Raw genomic sequence first — 20,152 nt, forward strand, 5'->3', positions numbered from 1 at the left:
GCCACATGTTCCTGAGGGGCATGTCCTTTCTTTTCGACAGTGATTATAAACCTTAACATCCGTTGCATTATCAGACTATAAACCTGTGGTAAAGGATTGATTAGACTATAAATAATTTTATAATTTGTTTTAAAATTTAAATGTAAATAATAAAAATGAATTACTGTTCATTGCTAAGCGCATCGGTACTTTGATATTATCCAGAGCCCACTATTTTTAGAACAGTATTTTTTACAGGGACCTAAAAACCATATTATTAGAAAGAACAGACTTGATTTGACTTACTGTGAAGATTACATGTCATTTTTTCGGCATCTCAAGAGGAAGCTATGTCGCTGAGGAGGCAACTCCATTTGGTAGGCAGAAAACAAGAACTGATCATCATAATTACATGTAATTTTCACAGTAACTCAAATAAAGTATGTACTTTCTAATAATGTAGATTTTTACGTTCCCGGTGAAACTCTTAAAAAAACAGTGGCCTCCACTGTACCAAAGTACCAGCACATCACTTACACTTGACAAGACTGGTTCAATCTTCGTAATGACCAAAATTTGGTTCTTATGGAAATAAAAATCATAAAAGTTATATGTATTGATTTTGGAGTTTTAACGGAAATAGAAAATAATCCAAGAGGAAGTACTTTACGGCAAAATGAAATGACATCAGTATTATGTACTTTTTACTAAGCACCAGTGACAAAAACGAACTGATTATAGTTATTCTGGATATTATTATAACATTCATGAAGAGATCATGGAGTTTACTTGTACGTCTATCAGATCTTCTTAGCCAGAAAAGTTTTAGGAGTAGAGTTCAGTCTCCCACACTGGCTGGAATGGTACTCGAAGAAGTATGAAGTGCAGTCTTCAACTGAGTACATTGTAACAAAGTGTCAGTTGAAATCTGCTGTCTACCTGTGTCTAAAGAGACGAAACAGCTTCACTGGGCTGAGTGTATACTCCTTTGCCATCACTGGTTTCCCAGGAGCCCTAGCAAACGGCAGAGTCGGGATACTTTCCATGCTTTAGCAGCTATAATAAATGTACAATTTTTGCTTTTGAGAGTGAATAAAATCAAGAGCATCTTAAACAATGAAGGATTCACAAAAAAAGTACACATCTAAGTTAGCAGTATTTTTATTATAATAATAATTATTTATTTCAGTAATGCAATTGCTGGTATGTATACATTTTATGAAGAACTAAAACATTTACATTTTTACAAATATTTTGTTAAAATAGAATTAATTTATTGAGCTACAAAATAAGTGCCTATACAACTACAATACATTATTCACATATCAAAATAAGAAAATGTAATAATAGTTTTAAGCTCTGTATTTGATTCGATTAGAAGCAAAGAGATCGTGACATACCTTAAAACTGGTATATTTTCATGTTTGTAAACGTTCAAAACATTATTGTCAAACTGTAATAAATAGCAGTCTTTATAATAATTTATTGCACAAGTGGTAATATAGAATATTGTCAATTAGTTATACTGCACAGCAGCTTTATGGAAATCTTTCTAAAGCTGGGTGGTTGCTAAAATTGGATAGTATGATATAAAAGCTAAGGTTTCTCTAATATTGTGTGCGACCCTGAAATCGTTAGTCAACTAGAAGTTTGCTAATTAAAATTCCTGTCAAATTCCAATACTCTAATTATTGTCTCAGTTAAGCAAAACAATGTTTTGAACTATTAGTATTATTTAAGATTGAGCTGAGTCACCCTGCAGTTTGCCGATGACGTGTCTCACCCATCCCTTGCTGGAAGTTGACTCGATCACTGTAGAAGCCACCGAACTGGAATCACAGTCGTCCGCTTCCTTGTCTTCTCGCTTGCTCGGTTCCGGAGTGTTGCTGCTACTTAAGTTGGTGTTTATCCTCCAGATCACTTTCAAGTTTGTGGGTTTTGCAGGAACAGGTGGAGGTATTTTCGGTTTGCCCTGAGGAGAAGGCTTCATTACATGTGATTTCACGATTCCGTGATCGAACATCTCATCGGGGTCACTGAATATGGCACTGTCTCTAAATATTTCCGAGTCCATCATCGACTCCATAGCTTCAAAAGAACGCTCGTAAAAACTATCAGCGGATCCATCGCTCTCGTGTTCGTCTTTCTTTCCGTTGTCCTGGACCGTGGATGCAATGCTCCCTCCGTAACCGGATGTTTTGTCTCCATCACTGGATGACGTCAGATTTGACACTAAGGAGAGCACTGAGTATGGTCGAATACCCAGGAGAGATGCAGCTTTCTTTGAAGGTGTAATAGATGGAAAAAGGACTCTTGGATCGGCATAGTCCGAGGTCTCCGATCCATGAGCGATCCGAGCTCCAAGACTTGAGCTGCCTTGTTTATAAGTGGGAGACTCATCATCGGGCTCCTTGCGTCTGAACTTGTTGAAAGCCTGTGTTAACCTGTTGCGCCTCTCATTATCACTCTCATTCAAGGTTTCCGTGCTCGCTCGTAGGCCGGCCAGTTTGTTCGTGACACTGGATATTACGGATTTCAGAGCCGCCTTAGTTATTCCAGTCCTGTATATTTTATATTCGGGATGGAAATTAATGTTTTGCGTGCTCGCCAAGTACTCTGTGGTGCTTTCTTCTTCTGTGGTATAGTCAGGAACAGGAAATCGAAGCCTCCAGCCCAGACACCTCTCCTTCTCGCCGGCCATGTACTGCTCCATGTCGTCGAGGTTCAGACCCTGAGGTTTGTCAGAAGCGATGGTGACTGGCCGCTCGGGTCCCAGGCGAGGCCATTCCTGCACATGTGTCAGGGGAAAGCTCCGAGGCAAAGACCCCGACTTCTTGGTAGGCGTGGTCGCCAGGTGTTGTTGCTGCTTGAGCCACACGGCTGGGGAGGTCGGAGTGTCCAGGGACAACCGGGAAGTACTGCAAGGTAGGGAGTGGTCCGGGGAGCTGTCGTACTCGTGACTCGTGAAGGATTGAGTGCGCTTGAGACTGGCTCGTTGCTCCAGGAGCTGCACCGACTCCCACACATTCTGCAGATTGTCGTAGTCACCAGAGTTGGGGAGCCTGGAGCTGTACACACTGGGGCTTCTGCTGGGCCTGTCAACACCAGTCACAACATTAGTGGACTAAACAATTTCACATTTCAATTGCAAAATTACAAATATCCATCATTTTAAAATTTGATCATTATTTTTTAAAGTAAAACACGTTTGGAAAGCTATAATTAATTAGTAAACACCTTGACTCTCTAGCACAGATATTTTATTTTAAAGATCTAGATTAGGAAATAATAGATCAACAACAAGGTAAATGTTAAAGTACCAAGAACTACTGGATCAAATCTGATCCAATTCACTGTTTTTTCCCTCCATTCATCTATTATACATTTTTAGACTTTCAAAACTCGTTAAAAATAATTTGAAATACTCTTCTCTTACCTTAAAGGCTTGGACACGCGGCAGTCATCCTCCTCATCGCTAGTATCAGCTGTTCGCCTCCTGGTTATAAAGTGCTTCTGCTTGTTCAGTATCCTCTGGAACTCTCTGTTCTGCATGAGGAGCTGACCCACAATTTCCTCCAGAGTCCGCTTCTTCTCGGTCGGTCCATCTTGCAATTTGTCCTCTGCCGATGTCAGATCTGACTCTGATATCCGTAGCTCTGCCGATGTCAAAGCCGACGTCGAGCCCATCTCCAGCCGTTTGTCGCAAGTCACAGCATTCACCAGACAGCTAGGCTCTGACTTGCGACGCATTCCCATCCGTTCCTAATCAAATAAATCTATTGTTAACATTTATTCACAATTAATTTTGTATTATTGGAACAAGGTAACTCACTTCCATCCCTTTAATTAACCATTATACAAAATCTACCAAAATTCCCAGTAATATACTGTAAGGAATCTGCTAAGAATCCCGGCATTATTTTGACTGTTTGCAATCCTTTAAAACAAGTTGTTTTTGAAAGAATTTTGAATAAAAATTAAGTTTTCTTTATGTTCACTATGAAATGTACTAAATTGCTTTAACTGTGATATATACATATTACTGCAATAAATTAAACAAAATACGAAAGCATTTTGTAAAAAATGTTTAACCTTATATTTAATAGGGGTACACTAAACAATTAGTAACCACGTATCAAATCACTGTACAAAAATTAAAATTAAAAATGAGCCATCACATTAAATTTAATCAATTCATCGCATAAAATAATTAAAACATAACATTTTTTACAAATTGATGTTTTTTTATTGCGGTTTTACTCAACATTACTAGTAAAAAGCAAAGTAAACAGGCCTAAAATTCAATGAAAAAAGCAATAGTGTGGAAGACATAGAAATAATGATATAAAAATAACTGACAACATTACTGCAAGTATTAAAGTCAAACAACAAAGTAATATTCATTCAACAATTTATCATCAATAATTATTTATCAATTACAGTTTATTTACACACAGAAACATAGCAAGTTGCAAAGTTGCCAATTATACGCCCTTTATCAATAATTGTAAAAATTACAACTAGATTGATTCTTTGTGTTTATTTCTTTATAGTGCAAGTTAACCTCATTCATTACATTCCATTTTTTTTATATGAATATTCATAATTTGAAGGATTTGATGCAGATATATTTTTGACGTTTGTATACAGGGTGTCCCACAAGTAACCCAACAAACTTCTCAGATGGTTTCCTCTCATCAAAATAATGAAAAAGTTCAAGTCTGGATAGTTGTTAAATTTATAGTATTTTATGTGAAATGAACTGAACATTTGAATAAAATAGGTTCGAGACCTGTAAGGCCACCCATTTCTGAGATATCAGGCAGAATATGCAAAATTCTGTCTTTAAAATCATGCTTTGTTTAGATTTGAAGTACATTAACCATTACATGGGTAATAATCACAATTTTTTATATTTTACAAAGAACGTTCATTTATTAAACAGATATTGCATTTTCTGTCTTGTTTTTCATATGTGTTGGTTTAATTAAATGTTAAAGAAAGAAAGAAAAAAAAGATATTAATTTTTTTTAACTTTGTGTTTGTTTATTATTAGCCTATTTTACATCATTCTCTTCAGAATTAAATTCTCTAAAAGTGTTGGTTTAGAGAATTACGCTAACAAAATACGCTAACATCTTTCACTAGCCGTGTGAACTTTTTTCATTATTTTGATGAGAGAAACCACCTGAGAAGTAAATAGTGGGACACCCTGTATATTGAGGTTGGGATCGAAAGGATTTCAATAATACTTGAAACATAAAACTTAAAAGTGATAACAAAAATAAAATCATCAAAGTTTATTAAGCGAGAGACAATTACCATTACATTCTCGGAGGATAGCGACTCTTTTTTGTCTCGGCTTTGGGTACTTCGTCGAAGCCTTTGCTGAGCCTGAAACATTATAGCAATGTTGTAATAAGTCACTTTTTCAACCATCTGCTAATAAATATAACTATTTAGTCCCGCTAAAGGAGAGCAGTAAAACAGCTAGTTTATTGTAAATACTAGAATAGAATATTGCTAACTGCTGATAAAACGTTCTTCATCCTATAATGAAATCGGTGCAATTAACGAAAGATACATAGGCCTCATAATGGAAGCCTAAATGTGCAATATAATTACTAAAACTATAAATGTAGGAAAATTGTGTGTACATTAAGTAAGGAAAAAGCTTTGTCCCAAGAGAATTGCTTAAAACTATGGGTGGCAACTAAACGCAAAACTTGTTGTAGTCCACGGTCTTTAGTGAATGATTCTTACTGTCATTACTGTACTCCATCACTCAGATATTTGTACAAATTGTGTAAAAGAACTGCAAAAGAAAAATCCATTAGTCTCACTCACCTTTGAGCAAATGTTTGACTCAGAATTTCTGCAAGTTCGTGAACGTAACCGAGCTCTAAAGCCGGATTCCGATTTACGTCGCTCTCTTTCCTGTTTTCTCTTCTCCAAGTACTCGGGAGCCGAGTGTTGTCTCTTGGGTGTTCCCTTCTCAGCTAATATCTCATCTGAAGAGACAAAAATATCTTAAGAATGCTATGAAAGTATAACTACAACAATCAGCTTACTTTGACCCATTTTCAATATCCTATTCTATGTTTTTTTTAAATACACAAATAAGAACTTTTAAAACATTATGAAACAGGATTGTTGACTTGGTCCAACAATCCTCGGTTTAATATAAGCGCATTCTATTATTTCAAATTCTTTCAAATTAACCTGTTCATTCTATGAATGTGGTATATTTTATTTCATTTCCAGAAAATTAACCCTTTCACAAGCTAAATACATTATCTAGTTTTCCTTGATTTTTACAAGTAATATTGCAAAATTATATTTACTCAATACTTAACAATTCTTGTAATCATCTTAACAATTTAAAATTAACATCCATTTATTGTTTACATTGGTTCAACTACTGCATTAATTGCAACCTGCATTTTAATGTGTTTATTGTGGGTTTTAAATGCAAATATTAACCACATCTAAGCAGTTTTAATGGTCTTTTGACTTATTGCAATATGCTTTCGTTTTGTTGAGTATGCTCAGTAGTTTATAGACAGATCAACTACTACATATGTGTACAGTACTAATTTATAACACTTGATAGAACCAATTTACATTTCTTATAACTTTCAGTAAAAACTATTCTGTATGCCTTCTATTTTGTAGAGCATGAACAAAACCCGTACGAAGCATTACTATTTATAAGTCTATTCAAACATAATGTTGAAGCTGTATGGAATTAATTGTCATTTATGTTGTATAAAACAATCTAATGTAATTCAACTTGCTGACCATGTTTATAAAGATTTTGTGAGTTATCTCTGTGTGATCGGTCAACTATATTAACCTCTCGTCTAATAACATCTATTTGCACACTAATACTAAACTGTTGCCCTAATAAAAAGTTGAAGAAGAAAATGCTCAACCCTTAGACTAGTAATCCCACAGCAAATTCGGGAGCGCACTACGTGCTGCCCGCAGTAATCCCGATAGCTATGCCAAAAGCGCTATTGTGCTAAACAGTTTTATTAATAATGTTTCATGATGAATAATCTCTTGCCTGAATACATATGCGATCTAGTGGAATGGATAAGAAACACTTTTAAGTAGTTTCCGTAGTTCCCACTAGATCGAGTTCCTCTTTTGTTTATTTCTTTTCAATTGTAATTTACTACCGTATAATTGTGTTCAGTCAGTTGTTCCAAATAATCTATTTGTGTACAGTTCTGTTGTTACATCTGCTACATTTTGTACCCTCATGTAACGTAGCAGGGTTGAACTTAGTTTGTGTATAAGAAAATACTGACAATATTTTATTTTGTACTCATATTTTGTAAAATAGATTAAGTTTTGTGTATAATTATAATAATTTTTGTATAAATACACACAAAAAACCTAAAATGTTTTAACACCTTAGCTGCCAACCCCGAAAAATACGTTTTAGCGCTAAAGCGCCAAATTTTTAAAAGATAAATTGTTGTAACCTTTTGTTATTTTTCTCTTCTTTGGTTACTAATAAACATGATTTTATGATTTATGTATATTTATAAAGCGTCGTGCACATTGGCCTGACAGAGCTTTTTACAAGGCGATATATCACATAAATCATTTGCCGTCGGGCCTATACGCCCGACGCCTGATTCAGGGATATTCCGTTTTGTTGATGTGCAGCCTGAATAATTCCCGTGCTTTAGTTCTCTGTCTGCAATTGCATCAGCTTATTTCTAACCCGCCTTTTCCACATAGCTGAGTGCCAATTGACGTGTTTTGTTACTGGAATCCTACATTGTGTTTTTTTATAAGTAATGTTTCGATAGTTGTGTGCGTGTATACTATTGATCGGTAAAAATGAGTGGTGATAATCTTCTTACGGATGAAATCGAACGTATGATTGAGAATCCGTCTTCCCCGGGTGATTTGTTTGCCGAAATAAGTGATGATGACAGTGTGGAGTCAATGGTGGTTAGTGATATACCGGATGACACTGATAGCGACCTAGACTTTATTCCTGGTACTGATTCAGAATATTACTCTGATGACAATCAAGAATCAAACGTGGAACTTAATTCTACTGATGCTAATGGAACAGTTACAGATATCACAGGTACTTCTTTGATTTCTACAAACGCCAAGGACAATGATTTGGGCTGGGAAATGTTTGAGGGTAAGCAGAAAACGTTTCAGTTTACTCAGACAACAAAATTTAATTTTTGTTTACCGAACAACAGAAAATCAATAGATTTTTTTTCGTCATTACTTGACAGATGAAGTAGTTGAACTTATGGTTGTAGAAACTAATCATAATGCAAATGAAGTAATTTCAAAGCTGCGACTAAGTCGTAAGAGTAGGCTAAAAGACTGGAAAAATACCAATCATGGGGAAATGAAACAATTTATTGGCCTTCTTTTATATATGGGTTTAGTAGGACTTCCAAGAATCAGTGATTATTGGTCAAAAAACCCTTTGTATAAATTCTCAGTTGCCCGAAAAATAATGAGTAGAAACAGGTTTCAGTTACTCTTACGTTTCTGGCATTTTAACGGTAATGAAAACCTCAAAAGAGATGGGCGAATTGGTAAAATAAAACCTCTGCTTCTAGCACTAAACAATTTATTCTTCACTTTGAAAGTAGCAGAGCAAGATTTAGTTATTGATGAAACTATGGTGCCGTTTCGTGGTAGACTAGGTTTCCAGCAGTATATTCCCGGAAAGGCCCACAAGTATGGGATAAAAATATTCAAGCTGTGTGATAAAACGGTTATACTTATGCAGTAAAAGTATACATGGGGAAAGGTACTGTAGAAGTGACAAAAGACAGATCTGTTGCGACTAAAGTGGTACTGGAACTCATGACAAACTTTTTAAATAAAGGCCACAATTTATATACGGACAACTACTATTCATCAGTAGAATTGGCTGATGCTTTGTTGTCAAACAAAACACATCTTGCTGGTACCGTGAGAAAAAGTCGTAAAGGCCTACCAAAAAACCTTTTAAAACAAAAACTTAGTAAAGGTGAAATGGTTTGCTCCGAAAATAAAGATGGTGTAGTTGTTACCAAGTGGAAAGACAAAAGGGAGGTACACATGCTTTCCACATTCCATAGGCCGGAGTACGTCGCCCTTGACCAAAAAAAGTTGGAGGGCCAAATGTAATGAAGCCATTAGTCATCGTTGACTACAATAAGGCGAAGGTTGGGATAGACGTATCCGATCAAATGTCATCATATAACACTGCAGTACGGAAGATAATGCGTTGGTTCCACAAACTAGCTGAAGAACTTCTTCTTGAACTGCAGTGGTAAATAGTTGGTTGGCCTACAATAATTTTCTTAACCACACTACATCTCATAATAAAAAAAAACAAAACTTAGTCTCTATCACTAAGTTTAGAGAGGAATTGGCCTGTTCCTTGATGAACGTGCAGGAAGAGCCACGCATTCCAAATGTGACCACTACAGGGCACCACTACCTGACGTCATCTGCTTTTGTTGGTGGAGGAGTACAAAAACGCCGACAAAGAAAGGTGTGCAAGTTGTGCTACAAAAATGTATCAGAGGAAAAAGGACGTAAGGTAGCAAGAAATTTGACACAAGTAACTACATTTTGCAGTGAATGTCCAGAAAAACCATTTTTGTGTGAAACATGCTTCAAAATTATACACAAATAGTATATCTTCATTCATCTTTTGTATAGGGTAATTTTGTATTTACTTATTTTTCTTTACTTATAAGATTGAATTATTTGAATAGTAAGGAAAGCAAAAAATATGAAAATAAATAAGATACAACTTTTTATTTACTACATTTACTTTTTGTGAAACTTATGAAATAAATCTCTTTTTACTGTAAAATAACAAATCATATATTTTATTCTTCCTGGTAGCAATAATAAGGCTAAAACCTTATTATTTTATATTCTAACACCGATAAAAATACCCGTCGGGCAATGTGGCCCGACAAAAATGTCCAATGTAGCAATCTCATTCATATCACTAATAACAAAAATAAACACAACAAACAACGTTCTGTTAGTAGCAGAACTCTTCATAGTTCAATCAGTTTCAGTTTGAGTCGTCAGGGTGCAGCACAGGCATGAAGGTAATCAAAATGGCGGGTACCGTCATTGTTATGCTGTCGGGCCACTTTACCCGACGTGCAATCTCTTAAACATGTAGAGCGTCGGTCCATTTGGCCCGACGTGGCAGCTAACGTGTTAAATTGAGTGTTTTTATAATACTTCTCCTGCAGTAAACCCCCAAGACTTGTAAAAAATTTAAAATAAAAAATACACTTTTTAGGGCACCGTTACAGAGAAACAACCCACTAGTCCGGGTTAACAAAATCTAAGTCCACAATCTACCATTTATTGATGTTCACATTCAGATTAAACAGGCAAACTACTGCATTCATATTAATTACTAGAATCACCTTTAACTAATTTAAGAGAATCTGTAAGGCAATTTTAAAATTCAATTCTGAATTCAATTTCAATTTTTTTAATTTGATTTTTTTCAATTCTAAAATGTGTATGGTTTATATTTTATGCATGTATATGAAACTATCAGTTTGTAAATGGCAATATTCAACAATTGTTGATAGCAGGATTATCTGTTTGCCTCAAGTTCTTACTAATAAAGGTAATTCAGGGGTACATTAGTGTTTGTGAAAAATCGTTAGTAGTACATTTTTAATGATTTCTGTTGTTTTTGGCTCTATTAATTATACTGTATGTACATATGTTGAATAAAGAACAATTTGATTGATATCAAAATGTTGAAATAAATGTACTAAAATACGAGGGTAGAAACTTACCGTCAGTTCGGTTTTGACCCAGCTGCATTACCAACTGCCGTGCATGTGAAGGAATCACAGCATTGTAGTTTTCAAGGATCACTCTCTTCAACTGTAACGTCCATTCTCGCTTTTGTTCCAAATTACGAGCCTGTTCAGAAAACATTCATATTAAATATTAACAATATACATGAGGTTCTGTATATGTTTAAGGCATACTAATAAATTGTATTTTATGTTCACCCAGTCATAATGTGATAACAAAGTAACAGAAACACGAGTTTCAATGTTTTTTATCAGTTGATGATTTAAATCTGAATACATCTTACCAATGCAAGGGTCAAGAAGAAACCAAAGAATGAATTGTTGTGGCTTTAAAAACTTAATTTAAACAATTTTTATTTACAACAACACTAAACCTAACCCTGGTTTTCTTCATTATTGCCATGTTATTTGGGCACTTATCACAATGAAATAGAAGTTTTTAACAACATACCCATGTTGAAACCATTAAAATACAGTTTCAGTGCTTCATCACTTTTAGAACTTGAGAACAGTTGGAAATCACTAGTTGATGTGTCAGGAGCCAATTTAGGAATTGTCAAAAACGTCTGATTTCAGATGTGCCAATTCCTGTTCTGTTGTGGTAGCTTTATAGGGGGACTGAGAGCCGTCTTGAAGAAAGCAATCATTTCAGACACTACACATTTTGTTTCACTTACCAACCTCGTGATTTTTGCATTCAAAGCCCAGAGTCCAAACAACTAAAAATGTAATAATTATAAAGATTTTGCTCTTGATATGTAGCAATGGAATTTTCTTCTGGATACTGACAGGGAAGCAAACTTGACAGCACAGAAATTATCGGGCAGGAAGCAAACAGTTGATAAGCACACATTCACCAGGATAGGTCAAGGAGTTGTGCTCAAACAGTCCTTTCCCTCAAAAAACCCTTGTACTACGAAGAATCTCTGAAAACCCTTTGTACAATGATAAATCTCTGAAAACCCCTTGTACTATGATGAATCTGAAAAACCCCCGTACTATATTGAATCTCTGAGAACCCCTTGTACTACGATGAATCTCTTAAAAACCCTTGTACTATGATGAATCTCTGAGAACCCCTTGTACTATGTTAAATCTCTGATAAAGCTAAGAAAGAGATATTAAATATGATACCTGAAGAGTGTATTGAAGACGAGGATTATCAAACGGAATGACATGGAAGCTCAACGGCTCACCAGGCACGCTTTCAATCAGCATCAGATTAGAGCACTGCAACATTTACCACACATATCTATTAATCTAAGTATTATAGTTACTGCACGAACGTACAAATATCATGGCTAGCAATCACTCAGTGTCTGTAAAATGTGAACAAATTTGATTAAACAACTTTGAATGTTAGCAAATTCAAGGAATGTTTAAACCTTACCATGATGTGAGCTTTGTATCCCAGAATTCCTTCCTCCTTCTTTTTGGTTATTAGCAGTATCTGATCGAAGAGGAAAACATGTCTGAGAGCTTTTGCACCAGAGACTCGGAAAGTTCCCTCTGCGCAGAGTTCTCCAAAAGTTGTCAGATCCTCTCCCTGAAAAAAAAAATTCAATGAGAACTGATTTTACCCGCAATCAAGTGAATGCTTCAGGTACTACTTGTCCTTTATTTTGGCTTAAAGGATTTATCCGCAACTGGTTTAAACTGTGAGGTGAATGGAGCAAGCATTCTTACATTTAAACAATTGCAACTGGCATTCTTTATGATGTATTTGATTGACCAGAGTGTACAGGTTTAGTAATAATCAAAGAAATAAATGACAGTTTAAACCGTTGTATCTTTATATATGACAAAAATAATAAAAAGTTTTAACTCTTTTCTGTTTTTTGGTCAGATGTCTTCCAACAACGCTAGTATCATCGGAAGAGATTAAAAAAGTTTGTGACGAGTTTGTTTGAGAGATAAAAAAGCTCAGTACAAACTTTTTGCATCGTTTCAACATAGAGTGCACCTGATGAGACAATGAGACACCTCTTCATCTAGATTAGGCTTTATTTGTTGTCTAGGTGTTTCTGATGACAAAATGGAACAAAGAGTTTGTTTTAAGCCTCTTCGTCGGCCACATATTTTTGAATTTCTTCAGACGAACATGACTCTAGATTACAGGAGTCAAGTCTGTGACAGCGTCAGATATCAAATGCTGCACCGAGCGGAATGTGAAATGGAGCTGAACTAAACATCTGTACATTGTATTGACCAACCTCCCAGCCCAGCAACAGACTCTGTATCTCCTGGACTCTGACAGCGTGTTCATGCTTGCGCTTCATCTCGTTGATGTGGTGGGCGATGGCAGTCATGGTAGACAGGGCGGTCACGATGTCACTATATCCCGCATTCTCTGGTGACGATTGTTTCACAATATTCTACAGCAAACAACAATAACAATATTACTAATATTCCATATACTTTTAAATAGTAATGATGATCGAGACTCTTAAGCGTACTTTAACTGAAATACTTTGATTGAAGAGGCTTTATTCAAAGTTTATACTTTAATTGTTAAAGAAATGTGTACTTTATAGGGATGGGTCAATACCAAAAAAAATTCCATTCCAATGCTGATACCAAATTTGTGGCCTCCAAAATCAAGTCTATTGTTGATAGATTCCTGTATTATTTGTCATTATGAATATAATACTAAATTGTTTTACTTGGTTATCTAATTTTTTCATATACTACGTATGAAAACACATTTTGCAATCAGTAATTTGCATACTGTTAATCAACTGTCATCACCAAATAGAGTTATTACTGTTGATTTTACTTAATATTTATTTAAATATTGATATTGGAACTGAATGAAAAGAGCCGTGGTATCAAGACTCCTTGATACCACAGAGTATCACAATCAAACCATCTGTAGTAGGCCTACTCTCATATGTTGGTCAAGCGCTTACCTGAAGAAGTAGATGATACTTGAGTATTCTCTGGACAGGTTTGAGCAGGTATGAGCCCAGAGGCAGTGTGTGGTGTAATGCGACTTGCCGTTCTCTGAACAGCCTCACCACTGCCTCCTGCCTCATCAGCTCCGTCAGCACACTCACAGTCCTACCAACATTACAGTAAGAGTACTTTATTACTTGTTGATTTTTTATTTGTAATAGTTGAGTTGAGGACAACAGTACAAAGATGTGTTACAAATGACCACAGAACATAAAACCTAAAACACATTTGAACGTCATTACAGTTCCTTATAGATCCAATAGATAGCAGCACCAAACAATCCATTCATGCTTAGTAATACATTTTCCGTAGATGTCTAGAGATACTATTTTACTTCACGATGTTGTGTACACTAGTTTTTTCACATTAGATATGTATATAACAATAGTTTAGCCGACTATAAAACAGAGCTGTAACCCATTTCTTGAAAAATAAAACAAATTGTGAGTAGGTTAATGAAGTGTAAGGGACAGGCACTAGTAGTGAAGTTGTAAAAAAACTGACTTAAGGCGTTTCCAACATAGCTGTTCAAATGTTTATGATTGTAAAGAATTGATGACCATTGAACATGTGAGTGATATTACTGAACTAACTAACTACCGTACCAATTTCACTGCTGTCTCTTAAGTTTATGATTATTTAAAAAAAGTCTAAAAAAATTAAGACATGAAATCTAAACATAGGTATTGAAAGTAGTGTTTGTAAATGTTGTAGTGTTTGTTGAGTTTACATAAAGATATATCACAAAATAAAGCAATCAGGCTGTATACTGATTATATCTTAAATTTGTACAATGTACATAACCTTAATTAACATAATCTACACATATGTAAAAAGATTTTCATATACTTTAAAATTGCCTCATTTCAATAGAAAGCTTCTTCACTGGAAGGCATTTAACATATAGTAAAAAAAGAAGAAAAAACACTGAACCATACTAATTAATTGCTGCATACAATTTTAATATTTACATTCAGTGTGTTCTATATGAATGTGCAATAAATAACAAATATACGGCTTTATACATTGTATATAGTAAAATCAACCTGATCTTTAAAAACAATCAAAACTCTGCTCATTCATTACATGAGTATGATGAACATTTTATTTTACTTGACTGACCTGGGATAGTTGGTACAGTATTCAGTGTAAATAGAGAAGCCATCATTGTTGCGAACAAAGCAGCGAGCCACCAACACCGGGTCCAGCCCACACAGCTCCAGCTCTCTCAGGAACTTGCTGCGGACACGAGAACACTACTGTTGAAACTTACTAATGCAGTACTGTACATGTGATCTTTATAACACTTTCAGACTAAACCAAAAACATCACAAAATGCATATTTGGCTAAAACCAATCCTAATAATGTTTTTATTTCCATCATGTTTGATCTCAAACTCAAAAGTACAGTACATGAGTTAGTAGCCAATAAAGAAATATGTAGATTGCGACGTAAACATGGCCATGGAAATGTCTGTACCACTGGAATTGCTCTAACCACGGCATACAGACATATCAATATTTCCATATTTTAGTTTATTATATGTGTCATTTCACCTGGTGACGCATAACACAGCATGCAGATGTAGGTGATGTATGTGTGAGGTGGTGTATATCTTTACATCTGTGACAGCTTGGTAAAAAAATGTTTTTACATTATTATTTCATGTTACAAGAAAAAATTATTGAACTTTGAGCACAACAGAAATTTTGTAAGCCCCTAAATGCACGTTAGCAGTATCCGAGCCAAATTTTCTTCACCAATTTTGGGGTTAAACACTGTCTTCTGTATGATACAGCAGTTAATTTCATTATATATTATTCCATTACAAGTAAAATAAATTATTTTATTTATTTACATATTCCAGAGAACATTAAAGTACTTATTCTTGGGTAAAAACATTTATATATCCGAGATTGAAAGTTAACGATAAACAAAACAGTAGAACAATAATAATGGCAATTACACTACAAATTTAGCTTGTTTATTTCTGGATTTATACATGTAAAGCAAATAATTTACAAACAATGACTTCCCGTTTTTATCTTGATAACAATTGAAGTGGGTACCGGTTTTTGGCACTTTTCAACAAACTGCAACTTTCAAAATTCATAACTCTAAGACTTGGGGTCCGATTATGGCCCAAGATGGTGTTGCTCCACATTATGGCTCTTTGCACGTTCAAACAAGTAGATGCAAGTCGTTGTAAATCAACAAAACCTAATCAATAAAATCTGTGTTAACCGCCCAGTTGAGAATAAAAATTGAGATAGTATTTTAGTAACAACTTTTAATCGGATTCCAAATGTCAAACTAGTTGAAGTTTATACACGACAATTTGCAGGATAGTCTGAGGGTTAAGGGTCACCAACATCAAAAACAGAATTCAACAAGAAAGTAGAAAAAAATGTTTGAAATGGACTGAATTCCTCTTTTAATTCACTTAAATAACACATGTGGAAGATGTCAGAAAACTCTTGTGGCGATTCATCTGAGTGCCAAGAAGTTCAGTCCAAACTCACCAACAACTCCATGTAATTAGATTATCAAATTCCACCAAGTGATCATGCACGAGAATATCAAAAGGTTATCTCCAGGATTTAACCATTACCATTGATCTTCATTGAAGTCTTGAGTACATTTTTTCAACTTCTATTGCCACTTTCACAGAACACAGAAACATGTGTATATAATTGAACATTTTAATGTACGGCACTTGATTATGCAACTCAGTTTCTTCCAACATTCCACACATATTCATTTACCTGTTAAAATGGTAAATGTCCTCGATGTTGCTGAAGAGGTCCTCCATCTGGTCGTCTGTGAGAGGACAGTCCATGCTCCCCTGCCATCTCTCCTTGTAGCCCTGTTGGCATCACGCACACCAGTTATATATCATGGAAGACAACAGGTATTACAGACTAATATGTACGGTACTAAAATCAATCAAATATTTCCACAATACATATTATAGACTATTATGTACGGTAATAAAATCAATAAAATATTTCCACAATACATAATACGGACTAATATGTAAAGTAGTAAAATCTATAAAATATTTCCACAAAACATATTTTAGACTAATATGTATGATAGTAAAATCAATAAAATATTTCCACAATACATATTACAGACTAATAAAATCATTAAACATTTCCACAGAGAATAGCTCCTGAGAATTTTATTTTCATTAAATGTTTCTGATACATTATTGTCTTTGAGGTTAATTATAAAATATATAATTACTATCAAAGACAGGTATGCTGTAGTTAAAAATGTAAAATAATACTAATATAGAGCTCAAGTAAACACTGGATGCTTCGAATTTGTACCTTGTACAGTACTAAACTTTTATTGTTCTTATTTTAAACACTAACTTGAAGGAAATGTTTATATCAAATCCACTTTTATGTTTTATTTAAATAGTAAAAATTAAGTTTCTAAGTGGTTTTTTTTTTCATCTGATCTCAATAAATAAAATATCAAATGTTTAGTCTTTTGAGGAATAATTTTTATATCTTTGACAAATTTCATGAAACACATGTTTAATAGGGACAATTGTGACATAATCATAACTATTAATTTTTCTATTTACTTTAGAACTTTTGAGACAAATTACCATGTACATTTACAATGTTGTAATATAAATCAATTAAGTGCTTCAAATTGAACTAATAACTGACTAACTTTTATGACCCTGTTATTGCCATTATAAAAAATACAATAGTATCATAAAAAGTAAGGAAAGACAACTCAATATGCAGTGAATAACAAAAGCTAACATACAGCCGAGACACATGTAATGAATGTCTGACTGCACACAGCAGCTGCAATGTCTAGTGCAGGCAGGATTGTTTCTGCAGCCAGCCGACCAATCACATTTATGATGGCCTTAACCCTGCCATTTTACGGTCACTTAATCTTGACTATATGCTACACGCTGCAGGTGGCTCACAACACAATGCTCAGACTCTGTGCATTGACCACTCACTTGAGAGTAAAGTACATACAACATAGCACTTGTGGCACATATAAAGTCTTCCAGAAGTAACTGTTTACAGCAGCAGCCACAACACAATGCTCAGACTTTGTGCATTGACCACTCACTTGAGAGTACAGTACATATAACATAGCACTTTAAATACATATAAAGTCTTCCAGAAGTAACTGTTCACAGTAGCACCAAATTGACCACTTAATCTCAACTATGTGCTACACGCTGCAGGTGGCTCACAACACAATGCCAGACTCTGTACATTGACCACTTAATCTCAACTATGTGCTACACGCCGCAGGTGGCTCAAAACACAATGCCAGACTCTGTACATTGACCACTTAATCTCAACTATGTGTTACATGCCGCAGGTGGCTCAAAACGCAATGCCAGACTCTGTAAATTGACCACTTAATCTCAACTATGTGCTACACGCCGCAGGTGGCTCAAAACACAATGCCAGACTCTGTAAATTGACCACTTAATCTCAACTATGTGTTACATGCCGCAGGTGGCTCACAAAAACCAATGCTCACACTCTGTGCCTTGACCCCTTACTTGAGATACAGTATGTACACTACAGCGTTCAAAGTATCAATATAACTCTGGCATCATTTTGTATGTAATAATTTATCAATGTTATGACAGGATTTTTTAATCAAATGGTTATAACATATTTCAAAGGAATTTGGGTATGATCAAAATTTTTTGATGGTGTCCATTTATTTATTTTTATGAGAAATAAAGATATAGCATGTATTAGGGCTTATGTATATGAAATATGCCACTCGATGATTATAAGTACTTTCTGCTAAATTTAACAATTTGGTGAGCAACATAAGAAAACAGCTTCACACTTTAATAATGTTTAGAGTTTATAATTTATTTTATGTTTCGGGACGAGATTTACATACTTAAGTGTTATTTTAATGAAAAATCAGTTGTCTACGAGTATAAAAATATGGTACTTTAATTTGCTGAATTATCAAACAATTTACACAGGTGTATCCAATGAGAGGAATACATTTGGTTGCTAGGTGACCATATCTCTGCTTATCATAGCGGAGTTAATAATCTAAACATTGTTTTTTGGCACTCAGAGGGTTGAAAGCGTCTAGAATATCTCATGAGGAATTGACAAGTAGTTCTTTGTGTTAGGTGCCGATGATTCTGCTTCCTAAATATTAGTCTTTTGACTTCATACACAGTAATTTGGCACTCATAGGTAGAAATCGTCTACAATATACGGTTAAGAATTGACATGTAAACCTCTGAAAGATAAATGCTGATGATTCTGCTTCTTAGAAACTCCACAAATCATTATTCAGCTCTCAGAAAATTGAAAACGTCTACTATATCCGTGAAGAATATAAATGTAAACATTTAGATGTTACATACTTCTTTGAGACTACTCTATCGACTCCAATATGTTACTTGGCACTCAGAGAGTTGAAACCTTCTGCTCATCATATAGTAAACTCCAGAATAGTACACTTAATGTGAAGATCGAATCTTGTAAGCTTATAGCGTATTGATACTGTAAATGGTTTGATCCATTTAAATGTATTGTAGCTGAGACTAATGCACATGAGCACTACTAGCAGAAACCAGAACAACCAAGTGAAACAGCCATAAAGCAAGCGGAACAGCATTTGTTTAATTGAGTGGCTGAAGGTAGTAGCAGCAAATGAAGCCAATAAATGAATAACAAGCTGTTGGAGACGAGCCAAACCCCCCTCTCCCCTCCCTCACAGACCACTGGAGACTGGAGACGACTTTCACACGACTGCCGCCAGCTACCAAGCCTGCACTGTTCTGACTGACCCGACCTTATTGCAGCCTCCTCATCCTACATCTGGCCCCAGTCAAGGTCACCGATCACAGTCTGCCACTCAGTGACAGCCGAGCCTTGTTCCCTCCGTCGTGAATGTGAAAGTGCGTCATCAATCTCGGTCATCAACTTAGTCCCTTTTTACAGCAAGGTCAATAATACTGACATTCCACTACTCTTGTTTGTGTGCTTCGCTCTATAGTCATTAAGTTATCTATTCAGAAGCAAAAAGTAAAATGCTGTAATAATAAATGAAAATCTAAAAGACCCCACTAGGCAGTACAGGTATATAGGATGATTTATTTCAATGGAGTTCTAATTTTAATTCCCATTGCTAGTGACAAAAATAATTAAATCATATTTTCACCTGTTTGAATAAAATGACTTTGTAATTAGTACAAGTGCATACATCCAACCATCTTTGGCATGAAAACAGCAAAGACTAAATAATAAAAAAAGTCACTTAATTAGTACATTTTCTATTGTATTAATAACATCTTCAAATTGAGGAATCTGCAAGGAAACAGGATTCACACTAGTAC

General features: G+C 35.1%; 1 protein-coding gene across 5 annotated transcripts in view; it reads right to left on the bottom strand.

The window, feature by feature from the left end:
- Positions 1 to 1,115: 1,115 nt before the first annotated feature.
- Positions 1,116 to 20,152, bottom strand: part of LOC124364634 — a 189,915-nt gene continuing 170,878 nt past the window's right edge. For 3 of the 5 annotated variants that reach the window (XM_046820255.1, XM_046820258.1, XM_046820257.1), the window contains exons 5-15: positions 16,548 to 16,648; positions 14,904 to 15,020; positions 13,736 to 13,886; positions 13,040 to 13,201; positions 12,217 to 12,372; positions 11,961 to 12,056; positions 10,803 to 10,932; positions 5,827 to 5,990; positions 5,302 to 5,373; positions 3,416 to 3,741; positions 1,117 to 3,074 (exon numbers count right to left, since the gene is read on the bottom strand). In XM_046820255.1, coding sequence (XP_046676211.1) covers positions 1,715 to 3,074; positions 3,416 to 3,741; positions 5,302 to 5,373; positions 5,827 to 5,990; positions 10,803 to 10,932; positions 11,961 to 12,056; positions 12,217 to 12,372; positions 13,040 to 13,201; positions 13,736 to 13,886; positions 14,904 to 15,020; positions 16,548 to 16,648 — 2,835 coding nt within the window. In that variant the 3' untranslated portion in view covers positions 1,117 to 1,714. Of the gene's footprint in view, positions 3,075 to 3,415; positions 3,742 to 5,301; positions 5,374 to 5,826; positions 5,991 to 10,802; positions 10,933 to 11,960; positions 12,057 to 12,216; positions 12,373 to 13,039; positions 13,202 to 13,735; positions 13,887 to 14,903; positions 15,021 to 16,547; positions 16,649 to 20,152 lie in introns of all 5 variants that reach the window. The other 2 variants (XM_046820254.1, XM_046820256.1) reach the window with 1 other exon arrangement.

The sequence above is a fragment of the Homalodisca vitripennis genome, chromosome 6, assembly GCF_021130785.1.
Source record: "Homalodisca vitripennis isolate AUS2020 chromosome 6, UT_GWSS_2.1, whole genome shotgun sequence".
In the NCBI taxonomy this organism is placed as follows: Eukaryota; Metazoa; Arthropoda; class Insecta; order Hemiptera; family Cicadellidae; genus Homalodisca; species Homalodisca vitripennis.